At 39.1% G+C, this 16847-nt stretch overlaps 1 protein-coding gene across 2 annotated transcripts in view; it reads left to right on the forward strand.

The window, feature by feature from the left end:
- Positions 1-16617, forward strand: part of slc6a8 (solute carrier family 6 member 8) — a 52718-nt gene extending 36101 nt beyond the window's left edge. For both annotated transcript variants that reach the window (XM_067593462.1, XM_067593463.1), the window contains 6 exons: positions 3269-3381; positions 5109-5246; positions 5426-5528; positions 6393-6493; positions 7128-7298; positions 7991-16617. In XM_067593462.1, coding sequence (XP_067449563.1) covers positions 3269-3381; positions 5109-5246; positions 5426-5528; positions 6393-6493; positions 7128-7298; positions 7991-8125 — 761 coding nt within the window. In that variant the 3' untranslated portion in view covers positions 8126-16617. The remainder of the gene's footprint in view (positions 1-3268; positions 3382-5108; positions 5247-5425; positions 5529-6392; positions 6494-7127; positions 7299-7990) is intronic.
- Positions 16618-16847: the final 230 nt, after the last annotated feature.

Genomic DNA, 16847 nt, shown 5'->3' on the forward strand with positions numbered 1-16847 from the left:
ACATGTTTACACACACACACACACACACACAGGAAAACAAACAACACAGAGGTTTGACTGAAGCTTTATCATGTTTGTTTTTTAATATTTTTCACTTGTTTGATTCAAATGACTTTTTATCTTATTAAAAACAATAACTAATAATAATAAAACACACTAAGAATCAGTATTCAGTAGTAATCTGATTATTCTGATGTTACACTAACGAATTTTAGCTAAAAACTGTTTCAAATGTTTTGTTTCTTGTATGAAACGACGTGCAGGTGACGTTATTAAGAGTAGATTAGATTATAACAAGCTGTAGTTTGAGTCAATAACCCAACAGTAACCCGTTGGAGGGGCCCGACCCCTAGGTTGGGAACCACTGGACTAAACTAGCTAACTGTATATAAAGTAGTGTAAACTAGCTCCACCTCCAGCAGCTACAACAGTAACATGCTGCTCTAACACTGATGCTTCACTATTAATAATCTAATGATGTCATATATAATAATATATCAGTCAGAGGGACCAAACCACTACTTTTACTGCAATACTTTAACTACATCAAGCTCATAATACTTATGTACTTTTACTGCAATACTTTAACTACATCAAGCTCATAATACTTATGTACTTTTACTGCAATACTTTAACTACATCAAGCTCATAATACTTATGTACTTTTACTGCAATACTTTAACTACATCAAGCTCATAATACTTATGTACTTTTACTGCAATACTTTAACTACATCAAGCTCATAATACTTATGTACTTTTACTGCAATACTTTAACTACATCAAGCTCATAATACTTATGTACTTTTACTGCAATACTTTAACTACATCAAGCTCATAATACTTATGTACTTTTACTGCATTTAAGGATCTGAATACTTCTTCCACTGCTGGTTATAGAGACTACTTATGAGTGGATACTGTGAAAACTCAGGATATGAGCAGCATGTCAGGATTACAAAGGTTATAAACCAGTTTAGTCCTGAAGCAGGACTTCAGGAGCAGCCAGGATGTCTGTGCATGAAGATGTGAGGCTCTGACTCACAGCGGAGGAATGATTCAGCGATATATAACCAGCAGTGAAACCATAAAGTGCTTCAGTGTGATCGGTAACATCTTAAAACTGACTAATGCAGCTTTACAACCTCTAAACCAATCAGAATCATCAGTGACAGGTCTGAACTCCTCGTCCGTAAATGTCAAACCAGTCGGATGTTTTCATGTGAAGACTGAATGAACCCAGAGCACTCTGCATGTGTGTGTGTGTGTATGTGTGTGTGTGTGTGTGTGTGTGTGTGTGTGTGTGTGTGTGTGTGTCAGCCAACTGTATGTGTATTAATAACTCTGAAGCACATGACGTGACATCACAAACACACACGGTTATATTTAGTCTCTCCTCAGAAGGCTGTGAAGCACGCTGCGGCACTGCGGCCGCCTCGCAGCAGATTCAGGTTTCTCTGATAGATTCGTCTCTGGGTTTTTGACTCCTCCTCCGCGTTTCATTCATGGACGCAGACGGAGACAGACGCTCTTCATCGTGACGGATGATTGTGATATTATTGTTTTGACTGAAATAAGACAGCTCGTACATCAATCACACCGCCAGACTGAAGCTTATAGGAATAATGTGCTCAGAAAAAAATAGCATCAGTGTATCTTTGATTGATGATGTACATAACGGAGATTAAATGTGTGTGTGTGTGTGTGTGTGTGTGTGTGTGTGTGTGTGTGTGTGTGTGTGTGAGAGAGAGACACGGGGAGAAATAACTTTTTTTGTCTTAATCTCGCTGTGAAAATAATAAAAACAAATCCAATTTACTGTGAATCCTGTCTGATGCGTTTACAATGGTTTAAAGTATTAGCATCACTGCGTGTGTGTGTGTGTGTGTGTGTGTGTGTGTGTGTGTGTGCGTGCGTGCAGTATTAACTGCAGGGATTATTTAACTGGGGCCTTTCACCTCATGACATGTGACTCATCTTTATTTCATGAGGCTCGGCGCTGTAACAATGAGGCGACAGAAACAGAAACACGGCGGCGTGGGCGTGTGCAGTGTGTGTGTGTGTGTGTGTTTTAAAGTCTAAAATGTGCGTAATGCACCTTTAATCTGCAGCTGCTGACGTTTAAACCGACACGTCGCTTCTGCATTCACAGTAAATTTAATTTTCATTTAAAGGCTGCGATGATGATGATGATGATGATGCAGAGCTGAGAACAGCTGATTGGATGATGAACCTGTCAATCAAGACAAACGTGCGTCCAGACGAGACTAAAGGCTTAAAGGCTCAGTCCGTCTGTTTTTGACTGTTTAAGTTACAGATATAAAGAACATCTTTCAAACATCACTGAGTTCATTTATTGTCTTTCTTATTCAATCTTTGCTGTGATACTTAAAAATAAATCACTGCAGAGTTTCATGTTGTTCCAAACTGTAGCAGAAAGAGCTGAGAGTCACTAACAGGAACCAGGAGACACATTAACTGATTAATTTTACCTCCTCAGGCCTCATTAAATCAAAATATATATAAAACTAAACCTACATCCTTCTCTTCAGTCAAACTGTCTGTTTATTTTATTTATTGATTTATTAAATGTTTATTTTAAAGAGAAGCATGAAATACACAGACATAGAAAAGCAACTTAGAAATACATAGAAATAATATAATAAACAGAATATGTTCTGTAGTTGTTGTGATGATGACAAACTGTTTGTGTGTCTCCAGATGTGAGAATTATTCTGTTTAGCAAGTTTTTTAACATTTATCAGTGATGTAAATATGCTGATTTCCTGTCTGGTGTTGTAAATGTTTCTGCCTGTGATCAGGCTGTTAAACAGTAAATAATCTGGGAATAGTGGTTTGTCTTTGCTGAAATGTAATTTTGAATGAATCTAAAGTGTCTTGGATTGAATTTTGACTCATTTATAAACATATATGGTTGTGTAGTTTGTTGTTGGACACCTCAAAGGTTCCTTTATTCCTCTATTCTGATCCGACCTTCAGCCTCTGCTGTGACTTTCAGGAGTTTATAAGCAGACGTTGCTTCATTTAAAGGAATCAGAGGCTCATTAAAGCTTTAATGGAGCCGTAATTCTGCAAATCTCTCAAAACTCCTTCTGGAAAAGTTAAACAGTCAGAGCTGAAATTGTCGAGGAAAATGTTAGAATCTATTTTCTTGTAGCATCCAGAGCTAATCTGTGTGTGTGTGTGTGTGTGTGTGTGTGTGTGTGTGTGTGTGTGTGTGTGTGTGTGTGTGTGTGTGTGTGTTTCAGGTCCAGGTCTGGCCTTCATCGCGTACCCGAAGGCGGTCAGTCTGATGCCGGTGGCTCCGCTCTGGGCGGCGCTCTTCTTCTTCATGCTGCTGCTGCTGGGACTGGACAGTCAGGTGACCGACACGCACGCATCACACACACACACACACACGACAGCAGGAACGTTTAACCGCCGAGATACCAGATTAAACATCACAGTCGCTGTTCAGTCACTGTTATCATGTTGTTGTGTTTTGTCATCATCATCATCATCATCATCATCATGCGGCGACACAGTTGAGACCAGAAGCTGCTAAACATACGATGACAAGATCTGCAGTGAACCAGCGATGGAAGAATCACTGAAACAATATAGAAACACACAAAATATACTTAAAATACCAAAAGTAAAAGCAGAATAATGATTATTATTCCTATTTGATTATTTGATCACTTTAATGTTGCAGCTTGTAAAGATGAGATTCATTTTAATGACTTTATAAACTGCTGGTTAGTGTGTGAATCTATAATAATCCATAATAATTTATCTGTTGATCTGTTATTAATCTCAATCTGTGAAGTAACTAAAGTTATCAAATAAATATAATGCAGTAAAAAGTCAAATATTTCCCTCTGAAATGTAGTAACGTTTAAAGTAGCAGAAACTGGAAATACTCGGGTAAAGTCCAAGTGCAGCATTTTAGTAACGAGTATTTTACTTTGCTGAATATCGACAGTGAAAAGAATGAAAAACAGTGACTGATGGGATCAACAGGCTTCATGCTAGAAGCTCTTGAACCGACAGATTCCTTCTCAAGATGCACGTTCGAGTGATTTAAGAACTTTTTTCTGACGTTCAGCAGTTTTCTCGTACTTTCTCTCAGAGGTACGAAGAAGATTTACGAGCTCAGAGCTGTCGGACGTGTCATGAATAGATCATCTCTGCCTTTTCCTTCACAGCCGAGAAACTGTAATATGTATATATATATATATATATATATATATATATATATATATATATATAAGCAAAGCTGTGCAAAATTTATATTCTGTTTACCATATTTTCATCATCATGGCTGCCAATTTATTTAAAAGCTTTGTAGAATTTATGTTTCTTCTACATGTCAGTAGATGTTGGAAACTTCTCTCAGCTCCGACAGCAGCTGCCTCAGTGTGTCTGCAGCTCTCTGTGTGTCCAGTATCATGTTGTGTTGCAGCTGACAGTGTAATATTACGTACTGTAGGCTGTAATATTCTCTCCTCTGATATATCTCTGTGACGGTCACATTACCGCCGACCGTCGCCGAGCAGCGCTTTGCTTTAGAAAGATGTTTTTTTCTTCTTTATTTCTGTCACAGTGCAGCGACGCTCTGATGATGATTAATAAATTAAATGTCTTAAATTTGTTCTGTGTTTTGTCTTCTGATGTCTGGAAGCAGGATTTGAAGCTGCGCTGTGTGGTTTTTTTTTTTACACTCTTTGGGAACTTTTTTGTGAATGAAAGTCGCCCACAAACACGTGGAGCCTTATATGGCTGTTTTCAGGGGCGTGGATCATGCACTTCCTCATGAACAGGCGGCGATTTACAACAAGTTCAGGCAGTTAAGAGAGTTTTTTGTAGGATTTTCTGGATGCAAAAACAAAATCTAAGAGAAAAATAAGAAAACATTGATGCACGAGGCCCATTGAAAGCAGCAGAAACTGTCTTTCCTTTCAGCTACGTTCACTGACGATGATTATTATGTAAATTTGACAAAAAACTGAAACATAAACAGCTTGTACAAAAATGACAACAGATAATCCATCATATTCACTCATATCCTTGTTGTTTATCTGGTTTTCTCTCTCTGTCTCTCTTCAGTTCGTCGGAGTGGAAGGTTTTATTACTGGAATTCTGGATCTGTTTCCTGGAAAAAACTACCATCGCTACAAGAGGGAGATCGCCGTGGCGATATGCTGTTTACTGTGCTTCATTATTGATCTCTCCATGGTGACGCAGGTCAGTTACAGACTTCTGAGATGATTTCCACCACTTCAAAAAGTGGCGTCTTTATTACTAACTGGCAGCCAAAAAAGAGCGAATAAACAAACCGAACTGTTAACTGAAGGTAGAAAAAGGTCAGTTAGTCTCATCAACACTTTATCTTCTTATACGCTGATCTGTTTCTCTCTCTGCAGGGAGGGATGTACGTCTTCCAATTGTTTGACTACTATTCGGCCAGTGGAATGACTCTGTTGTGGCAAGCATTCTGGGAATGCATAGTAGTTGCCTGGGTCTACGGTACGCAACACACACACACACACACACACACACACACACACACACACACACACACACACACACACACACACACACACACACACACACATAGTGTAGTATTTCAGAGCACAGTTGAGGCATGCGCGCATGTCAGTGAAGTATCTGAGCCCAGAATAGATACATGAATAGTGGTGTTACGTGACGTGACTGTGAAGTAAGTCGTGATTTAGAGTGTTTAAATATATTTGTTTCATAGTACAAAATGTTATTGTATGTGAGGGTAAAGTGTGTTATTTAACATAGTGCAGTATGTCACAGCAAAATGTGCTACATACTGTAGTATATATTGTAGTATGACATAAGTTTGTCATAGTAAAGTGAGTCATAGCAAAGTAAACCATTGTATAGTTGTCATTGAAAAATCGGCCACATGCTAAACTTTACTATGACACACTGTTCTCTCATAAGATATATGTATATCTCAGTAAAGTATAACACAGTATAATATGTCATTGTAAACATATTATAGTAGGCAAAATGTGCTACATACTGTAGTATATATTGTAGTATGACATAAGTTTGTCATAGTAAAGTGAGTCATAGCAAAGTAAACCATTGTAAACTTTACTATGACACACTGTTCTCTCATAAGATATATGTATATCTCAGTAAAGTATAACACAGTATAATATGTCATAGTAAACATATTATAGTAGGTAAAGTGTAACATAGTATTATATAGTCAGGAATGTCATAATAAAGTATGACATAGTATATCAGTGTATCAGTCACAGGGAAATAAACCAGTTAATGATGTCATGTTGTAGGTTTCTACTGTGTAGTAACGGTTTCCTCGTTGGTTGATGATGTCATAATCTACTGCAGGTGCTGACCGCTTCATGGACGATGTAGCTCGTATGATTGGCTACCGGCCCTTCCCCTGGATGAAGTGGTGCTGGTCCTTTATAACTCCGTGCGTCTGCATAGTAAGACTGAACAACACCGATACACACACACACACACACACACACACACTTGTACATTAACATCACAAATACTAGTTACTGTCATAGTTTTTCTGCGTTCACTCAGTGTTACTAAATGATCACATTTATTATTATATAATCTATATATTATACTATCATATGAAAGTGTATCATGGTTTAGTCAGTCATAGACTTACAGTTAGTAAAATATACTTGACAAGAAATTCAGAAAAATTGCATTTTTTTCTGCATTTTTAATATTCTTGAAACTCGACACAAAATCGACCAACAGACACAAAACTGAATAAAAACAACAGACGGATCCTGGATTTACTGCTGAAAAGGCAGATTTACTGACATTCTTGATATGTGGTTCAAAGGTCAGAGATCAAAACTATCCCCAGATGTAATTCCTCATTCACACTTCATACAGAGAAAGTCAATAACTTAATGCAACTTACTACCGATCGCATCCCATAACCAGGAACTGATTTATTTAATTAATAATAATAATAATAGAACACATTTAATAACAATTTGCAGAAAAATGTACTTCAAACGGTTCATTTTCAGTAAATTTGTCCTGTTTTATGACCATTTAATACCTTCTTCCTCCTCCTCTTCCTCTCTGCAGGGCATCTTTCTGTTCCACCTGGTGAACTACAAGCCGCTGACCTACAACAACATGTACGTGTATCCGTGGTGGGGCGAGGTGATTGGCTGGTGCCTGGCTCTGTCCTCCATGCTCTGCATCCCGGTCAGCGTCCTCTACAAACTCTTCAGAGCCAAGGGAACCTTCAGAGAGGTCAGCGACCGCCGACACCGACACCAGACAAACACACCGACGACACTCTGACGCTCCCTTTGTTTATCTCTGTAGATAAATGCATTTAACGTCAGGATTTTAGTCGTCAGTTGGTTCTTTTTTGTAGTATTTAGTCATTATAAAGACAGAAAATAAAGGAAAAATTGGATTTGTCAGGAAAGAAGGTGCAACATTTATAACTGGCGTCCATATTGTAACTCTGTGTATATTTATTTACATTGGAGGGAAAATACTGTGGAACCTTTTCCCATAAAGAAACTAATGATTAAACTTTAACCAAACCCAAAACTATTTAAAGCCTAAAATCTAATCCTGACCATCTGTTATAGTAAAGTATAATATGTCATACTGTACTATATCCTACATAACTATGAAAAGTATGCCGCAGTAGTACATTGTGACATATTTAACTTTGGCTCTCCGGCTAGCTGCGCTAACCGCTAATCCTTTTTATCTATTAAAATTATTTTTGGTTTGTAAAGTGCAATAAAAAAAAGATATTTGACATTAGCGGTAAACCACAGAGCTGCTTGTTCACCGCAGTAATAAAAGATCTCAGCTCTAATGAGACCTCATGCTGATTTGGCTCCTCTTTAACCAATCAGAGCGTCTGAACCGGTTTCCTGTCTGCATGTGCACTGATGTTTCCTGCTTGTGTGTGTGTGTTGCAGCGCTGGGCCCACCTGACCACTCCGGTGTGGGGGGTCCATCACCTGGAGTACATGGCCCCCGACATCAAGTCCCTGACCTCGCTGTCTCCTGGCACGGACGACAACAAGGTCATCATCTTCGAGAGCGTCATGTGAGCCGGGCTCCTCCAATCGCAGCACTCCATCTCCATCCATCCATCCGTCCGTCCGTCCGTCCGTCCTCCACCTACAACAAGATGGCCGACACCTCATCTCCCCCAGTGCACACAACCTTCAGATTTACCTCCACTCAGTACCAGGCCTCGGAAAGGACTCCTTTAAGAGGATCGATCCCGTCGGTCTCCCTCGATCGATGGATCATCGGGTCTGTTGGGATCGATTTAATTGATCGCTCCTCCGAACGTCACCAGGCAGACCAAAGAGGATCTCTAATACCTGTAAAGGATGGAATAAGGGAATGAGGGAGCTCCTCCAGGAGGGTGGTTTTAATTACGGCAACAACAACAAATCCATCTTTCTCCAGATTAAGACAAACTATTGTGATTAAAACCAGCAGCTCACTGGGTTCTTTAAGCGTAAAGGGCTTCGATTTCAACGGTTGTCATGAGGATAATGTAAATATTGACTATTTAAATGACATTTAACAAAAAAAACCCCATAAAATACAGGATGTGGGTAATCCCAAATTTAATGCAAAAATAACCAAAACCCTGGAGGGGCTGAAGAGGAACGGAGTCTCACTGTGTTCAAAAAAAAAAAGCTGCTGAACGTCTCCCGTCAAGCGGATGTTGGGGTATCGATGCAATCTTGTTTTGGGTGTTGGGCGGGTGGATTCAACATGCAGACACACACACATTTACATACCTTATAGACGGCCATTACACACACACACACAGCCTGTCATTACTCATCATCATATTAACATTAAACAGCAGCTAACGAACGCTGATTTTTTTTGCGCCGCAACATCTGAGCTCAAGAGTCGAAACTAGTTTGTGTCAAATTGAAACTTTTCTAAATTCTAAATTTTGTGACACTTCATGGAGCTGTGTGGGTGTAATGGCTGTTTATTAAGACAGAGTTCTAGACAGACAGACTGACTGAACCCCCGGAAAATTACCAGAGGTTGTTTGCGACGTATCAGGACTCGGGAACGATCGAGAAGGGTTCAAATCCTGGAGGTTTGGTTGCTCTGACACACTAAAACAAAACACTTTGTGGCTTTTATTACCACACAAACTATAATAATTTGGCAACAGGACTGAAGTGTGAAAGCAGGTTCGATCGCTCATGAGTTCCTGATACGACGCAACCAAGAGGTCCATGAACGCATCACGCTGCCAGGAAGCCGAAAACTTGAGCTCAGCGAGTCCTGAACGCATCGTCAGACTGTTCCGGTTTAACGAGTCTTATATGTCTTTACGCCTGTTTGTCAGCACTTTACGTGACACTTTGATTGTCGAAGCCTCTTATTGATCTAAATTCTAAAAACCTGATGTTTCGGTTGTTTCGACATATCGGCGCCGCTCTCTTTCCTTTCAGTCCCGAAGCTAAAATACTGTGAATCACCAGCTCCTGCTATCGATCCCAGAACCGTCCTGAGCAGCGTGTGTTTCCTGTCTGACCTCTGACCTCTGATCTGTTATCGACAGTCACACCGAGGCTTGATTCACTCAGGCGACAATAGATCTGATTTTTGGAAGGAAGGGTCCAGTGTGAATTCAATTGTTCCCTAAATGTGTTTTTTTCATATTAAATGTTTCAACAGCTGAATGTTTTAAAAAATCACTTTTTCCAAACCTCCGAGTCCAAACAGCATCAAAAAACCACTTCTAACAGAGTCGGTGAAGGTGATTCATCGCCGAGGAGGAGCTTGTTGTTTCCGAAGCTTTCAAACTCTCGAGCCTCTTGGAATCTGCTGAGGAAGGCCACAAGGGATGGGTGAAAGCTTTGGAAACAAAAGGCGAAGTTCAGGAACAACTTATTCAAGCTGCTGTTTCTCTCAAGAATGAACCTCGCAGCTCGAGTCCGGTTTCCTAGGAAAAGTAAGAAGGGCAACAAAACAGTCTCGACTCAAAAGGGTCCGTTCACTGAGCTCTCTACAATATCACACCAGGGACTTAATTACTTCACTTACTATATCGGTTATGGAACAAACATTCTCTCCTTCCAGCTTCTTGATTTTTTATGTGATCGTAAACTGAATATCTTTATATTTTGGAAAGTTGGTCGACCAAAACGAACAGGCTTTTGGTAATTATGATTTGTCACTATTTTACCCCTACAAACAGGTTAATTCGGCCATTTTCACATTTAAAAGCAAGTTAAATCCTTAAGTTAAGACTGTTTTATCAACAGCAATAACACATATTTTAAACTGTACCTGATGTTGCAGCCGTCAGCAGATGAAGCTCAGAGTTACAGCCTGTGAAAAGAGACAGAAACTAATTAGAAGTTAATTAGACACAGTTCAGCTTCAGACAGCTGCAACTAAGACAAAACAGTCAAAATATAAACACTGAGACTGAATTCACACTGGATCTGACCTTTAACCCCTTCATATTTTTCGTATCTGACCTCCTCCTGTCCGAGGTGGGGGGGGGGAGGGTTCAGGCCTGTGTCCGAATCGGGTCAAAGGTCGGGCTTCGTTCAATGCGTCCCCGGGTCGACTGAAGTGCCAAACGGAGCGATTCTCGCCCTGCTAGGGCTGATCCCAGACCAGGGCTCCAGGCTGCCAATATCAACCTGTTCACTCTTCTCTTCTCTCTGCCTCGTCTCATCGGTCTCGTTAACGCTGCGGTCCTCCCGCCAAACATCACGCCACCTCCTCCTCAACAGCTCCACATGACGACGGTACCAACATCTGACCTGTAAAGTTGCCATTTTTTACATTTGTGCCACAATTTTTTTTTTTTTTCCTCACTAGACACTGAATTGGACAGTAACACTGTGGCTGGTCTCCAGGACAAGCATTAAGCCTTGTTACATATAAATAAAGGATGTTTTTCACTGAATATTGCCATAAAAGTTTCTTTTACTGTCAGATTTAATCAATAATTTGGCAATTAGTCCAATTCTTCCTCAATTAGGTTTGATAATAAGTCTGACAGGTGTCCATCAGTTCCATAAATTGCAGCTTTTCCAAACTTTTCTGTCTAAGAACATCCAGAAAACATCACAATTTGCTCGTGTTCACTAAAGATTACCTGAAATGTGACCTCAGATCCAAACAAGGCTGCCATCTTGTTAATACTTGTGTGTTCTGGTCTAGTTCCTGGAGCCCCGTAGTTAATAGAGAACGAGTCTTGCCTGCAGGCAGATCAGCTGATGGAGAGCTGGAGGACTCAGCGTGATGCCAAGCGTTGCCTTACGTCGTTGTCTTAACTTTAGAGTCCGTACGGTTGACTAGCCAAACCCAGAGCCCTACAGGACGTCCTGTGTACGGCTCTGGTCTATATCCCACCAATCAGCAGTCTGCGGGGGGCGTGTCTACAACTCTGTCTCCTAGCAACCACTCACCATCCACCTATCATGGGGGGGGGGGGGGGGGAAACATCATGATTAGAATGTAAAATATACTAAAAACTACATACATTTGCACATTGTTGTAAAATAATGTTGCTAGCACTTTTAAAGGAATCGTGTTAGAAATCGTGTTTTGTTTTACATATTGTAAAATAATTCAGAGATTTATTTTGTGGAGGCTTTTATTTTGCTTATACATACAGTATAAAATATATATATTGAATATCTTTGGGTGTTATCTATATTTGATGCAGTATGTAATTGTGATGATGATGATTTGTGGCTGATTGTTCACGTTTAGCCGGCGAACACGAGCAACGCGGCGCCGGCTGCGACCAACTCGAGCTTCAGGCTACCTCACTTCTCATTCAAACTTTAAAAAAAAAAAAAAAACAACCTTCTTTCAGCTTTTTATGCAAAACATTTGGGCGGCGGCGTCCGCGTCTCAGCCGGCTGCTAGCGGGCGAGGACCGAGGGAGGAAAAATCCCTCGTTGTCTTGTCTTACGTCGCAGCTTTCAAGGTTCTCCAACACTAATGGAAATGTAATAAACTAAAAATCTGCAGCGTCGGGTAAACATCTTACGCTGCGGATTTAAACAGAAATGAAAACTGTAAAACTGATTTTTTTTGACAAGAAAAGTGTCACATTTTTGTGGCTTTAAATCTAAAATGAACACGCGTTGGTGCTGTGAGGCCTTCAGGCAGCGTCTGACCGGCTAACGTGAACAAGCAGCGAGGGGCGGAGCTTTTCTTTCTGAGGGTTTGCTGCGATGCAGTGATGTTAAGGCTGTTGAGGCTTCGTGTGGCTCCGAACACACTACGAAAGGGAATCTCTTTTTTTTTTTTTTTTTCTTTTCTTTACTTTTTTGATTTCTAATTTTCAAAGTGCTCAAGTGTTTTAAGAGTTTTAGCTTTAGATGATTTTAGCCTGATAGCTTTTTTTTTCTCTGTGTGTTTTAATGAATATCAGTGTTTTTCTCTCAGACCCCCCACGGCTCACATTCTCACTTTATTATTATTATTTCCTCAAAGAAGGAAAAGTTTATCTGCTCTTCTCATTAAATAGAATATTTTTTCACATACTTTATATTTTGGCAGAGGAATAAATTAAGTTTTAAAACTGAAGATGAAAAATGTCAAATAAAGACTAAATAACTGCTGATTGTTTCTGATGAAGGTTGTTCTGTCTGAGGCTGAACTGATGCAGAAAAAGGGAGAATACACCACAAACTGCTATCTGAATATGCAGCAGTACAGCTACTGTCCACCTGAACAGTCTGTAGCTGCAACACAAACACCTACAAGATGCAGCAGAAACATAAAAAAAAAATCTGTTTTTTTTATGACTACATATCCCAGCAGTCAGTGCAAGCCTCCAGACACCAACCACAGGCAGAAACTGGAGAATATATTGGTGATAAATCAATTTACATGAGCTGTTACACAATATGGTCGACACAGGAGCCACTTCCTGTCGGCTAGTTAGCCAATTAGCCAATCAGCTCAGTCGGCCTCTCGCTCTCTTTGCGATGGAAATGATTAAAAGACGGTTCACATGATCTTTTTAAACAAAAGTTTTAAAAATTAAACAAAAATTTGAACACAGCCGAGAAATATTAGAAGAAAAACAATTTAACAGACACGAGTGTGAACCAACACTGATGACGTACAGAGATTATTAATTATACTGATTATTGAAACTAGTAAGATTAGAGATCAAAAGGTGCCACTGAGAAGTGTTATTTCACTAATAAAACTAACCTGAGGCAGTATTTTGTAGAAACCTTAACTACGATCAAACGGACATTTTAAATGTAGAATCTTTATTTTTAAAATCGACATGTATCATTTAATGTTTTAATGTTTTAACATCTCGTCTCTGGACTGGAGCCTGGGTGGGTCAGAAGGTGAGAAAAAAAGTACAAATCTGCAGCCATTCAAGACACAAGAAAATATGAAAAAAAACAACTTGAAAAAATGAAATGTACATTACCAAAATCTGATGTTGTTTTGTGTCATTTTGTCTGTGTGCTCTTCTGCCAAAAAACTTGTTGTGACAGTATCTTTGGTCCAAAACTGTAAACCACTCTGCAGGTGCTGTAAAACGTGACTCACTGCTGTAAAACTGTCATCATGCCTGTACAGATACAGAGATGTGCTGTATACTAATAATTAAGGTGATTATTAAGGTTTTTTTTTTAAGGAATTTGAATGTTTTTCCTTCCTCACTCTGACTAGAGACAGACTGATAAGGGATTTTCAATATAAATAATAAATTAAAATTTGTGATAATGAATACATCCTGCCCTCTTTGCAGCTCTACGGAGCTTTTTAAGTCTCTTTTATTTCCTAGTTTTGCTTTTTACACAAAAAGTAAACACACTACTCCTGTCGTATGATCAGCTGGACAAAAACAAAACAAAAAAAAACAAAAAACAATCAATACAGCTTTAATTTTTAAACAAAAAGAACAACTTTTATGTAACATACGAAATATTTCAGAAGTAAAGTTGAATATTTTGAGATAAAGTTGTAATATTTAAAGGAGCAGTGTGTAGGGTTTAGTGGCATTTGGTGGTGAGGCTGCAGATTGCAACCAACTGAATAAGCCCCTCCCCTTCCAAGCACATTGGCTGCGAAATGTCCATTCTGGGCTACTGTAGAAACATGGCGGTGCAACATGGCGGGCTCCCTCTATAGATATAAAGGGCTCATTCTAAGGTAACGAAAACACCATGATTCTTGTTTCTGCCAAGTCTGTTCCACTAGACGCCACTAAATTCAACACACTGCGCCTTTAAAGAAAAGCCATAATATTTCAAGGACGAATTGTAATATTTTGTGTTATTTAAGTGCTAATATTTTGAGGATAAAGTTGGAATATGCAAAAAAAAAAATCACATTATTTCAAGAGAAAAGCTGTAATATTCAAAATATTAGTTTTCTTTACTCTGTAATAGAGGAGAGGATCTCTCACACAGACAACAATGAATAAACCAAATACTTTTTCAATATTTTTTTATAATAATGTCCACGTGTATGTTTATACAAGAGATTCTGTTTAATCACGGTGATTGAAAAGCTGCCATTAAGATATCAATAAACCCGCCATCAGTCTGTCTCTAACACTGACCAGCAGTGATGTCAGAGTGACGTCACCGACAGGTGATTTGGGGAAGGTGTGAACTGAACATGCTATGCAAAGAGTCGAGCTTCAGTTTGTTGTGTTTTGGATGAACGGTCAGACAGACGACTGAGAAAACTTCAGATAAGATGAGCTCATACAGTCTCCTCTGTGTTGTGTTTTAATGACCTGAGGAGGAGTTTAAGTTCTACAGTTACACTCAAATTATGATGCAGATAGTTTTTAGACTCCCTTTTTATCTTGCTCACACAAGTTAAAAGAATATAATCTTATTATCTTGTGCACCCAAACATTTTATCTCATCCAAACATATTAACTAGTAACTTGTCAAGGAAAATTCAGCCCCTGAGTATAAAACTCTTTAAAAACAAACTGAATATAATCTGTCTGTCTGTCTGACCGTCCACCGCAGGTTTTGATGATCGATACTGTCAAACAAACTTAACCGTCAGCTGGTTTCCTTCAGAGGAGAGCGTCTGTTTCCCAAAAAAACACCCGGAGTTTGTTTTCAGACCGGCGCAGAGTGGATTCACTCACAGCACAGCTTTTCAAATTTGGGATTTCTCAATAGGTGACATGGTCAGGTTTCACTGTGCATTATTTTTTAGATAATTTTTGAAATTGTTTTTAAGTGTTTATAGCCAAAAACATTGCCAAAATGTTTTTTGTTTTTTTTTGTTTTTTATCCTCAAAATTTTAAAAGAACAAGTAGAGAAACAACAATCAACAACATCCTCGACTATTATGAAGAAACTGCTTTCTTACCTACGAGTTGTTATGGGAGGTGACCTCAGGTTGGATGTTATAGTGATGGAAGCAGCAGGGGGCGCTCTCCTCCGGCGGGAACTCTCCCCTGTGTTTGGGCTGGAAACAGAGACCCGGTTCTCTCGGGCTGGAAACATAACGAGAGGGAATTTTTACTTCTCACAAAAACATGAAGCCATGATGGTTTCAAACTGGGATGAAAGAGATTTATATTGAGCTAAATTAGATTAAAAAACATGGTAAAAATTAAAACTCCAGAAATTTTAGCTTGAAGCTAACTGCTCCTAACAACCTCATCATTTGGTATCTATTGGTCGGGGCAATTATATCAGGATGATTAATTAAATGAAAACAAAATGGAATTCTTTCTGATTATCAGGCTTAGTCAAAATAATAACTTAATTGTGAATTTAAGGTTGTTTTTCCGTAAATTATGACGAACAGAAAGCACAACATCATCAGCGAACATGTTTATTTTTTCTTTTACTCTCTCCAATGTAGAGTAACTAATTTATTTTTAATTGAACATTATGCAAGGAAAATGAAGAGAGATCAAAGAAGAAAGTAAACTAATTATATAAGACTAAGACTTATTCAGACTAGTACGACAAATAATATAATTTTGACTGTTTGTCACATTCTGAAGTCGTGTTGAGAATTTTATTTTTATCGTTCAGACCTTTTCATCCACTTGAGCTTCCAGAAAAACAAATAATCAGTTTATCTTACCGTCTTCTGTCACTTTGGTGCAGAAACTAAAATGATAATCAGTGAACGTCGTGTTTGAATCGTGCAGGTCCCATCAGAGTTCAGTCCCATCTGTTTCCAGCCCAAACTCAGCCATGTGGTGACCTCATCCATCCAAACATTGGTTATTTACTGTAACTGTGTCTCTGTGACTTCCTGTAAACCACAGTCTTCCATCCATAAGTGTAGATTAGACAATCGATTAGCTGATAAGTAGCTTAATTAATGAGTAGCCGTGTTAACGATAGTGACGACACTCGGGGCTCGACGTTGACGAGTCACCAGCCAAAACCTGCCGAGTCGATGATGTAAGAGTTAACCTCGGGCCCTGATGATGTCATCTGTGTTTCATTGACCTTTGACCCCTGTGAGGGTCCTCATGCTGTAAGCCACTGTGATCACTGTGCTCACTCACCAACACCACTGACCAAACCAATGGCAATAAAACTAACGTCATGACAAACAGCTGATCTGTCTCCGTGGTTACTGGGTTGTTTGGGATGCCAGAAAGATTATACAGAAAAATGTTGTCGTTTTGATTTTTCTGAATCATAAACTGTACAATACCAGTCAAAAGTTTGGCCATACCAAATCATTTTAACTAGTTTCTACATTGTAGACAATACTGAAGACATCAAAACTGTGAAATAACACATGTAGAATCAAAAAAAGTGTTAAATAAACCAAACTATCTT

Source organism: Thunnus thynnus, chromosome 6, assembly GCF_963924715.1.
Source record: "Thunnus thynnus chromosome 6, fThuThy2.1, whole genome shotgun sequence".
NCBI classification, from domain to species: domain Eukaryota; kingdom Metazoa; phylum Chordata; class Actinopteri; order Scombriformes; family Scombridae; genus Thunnus; species Thunnus thynnus.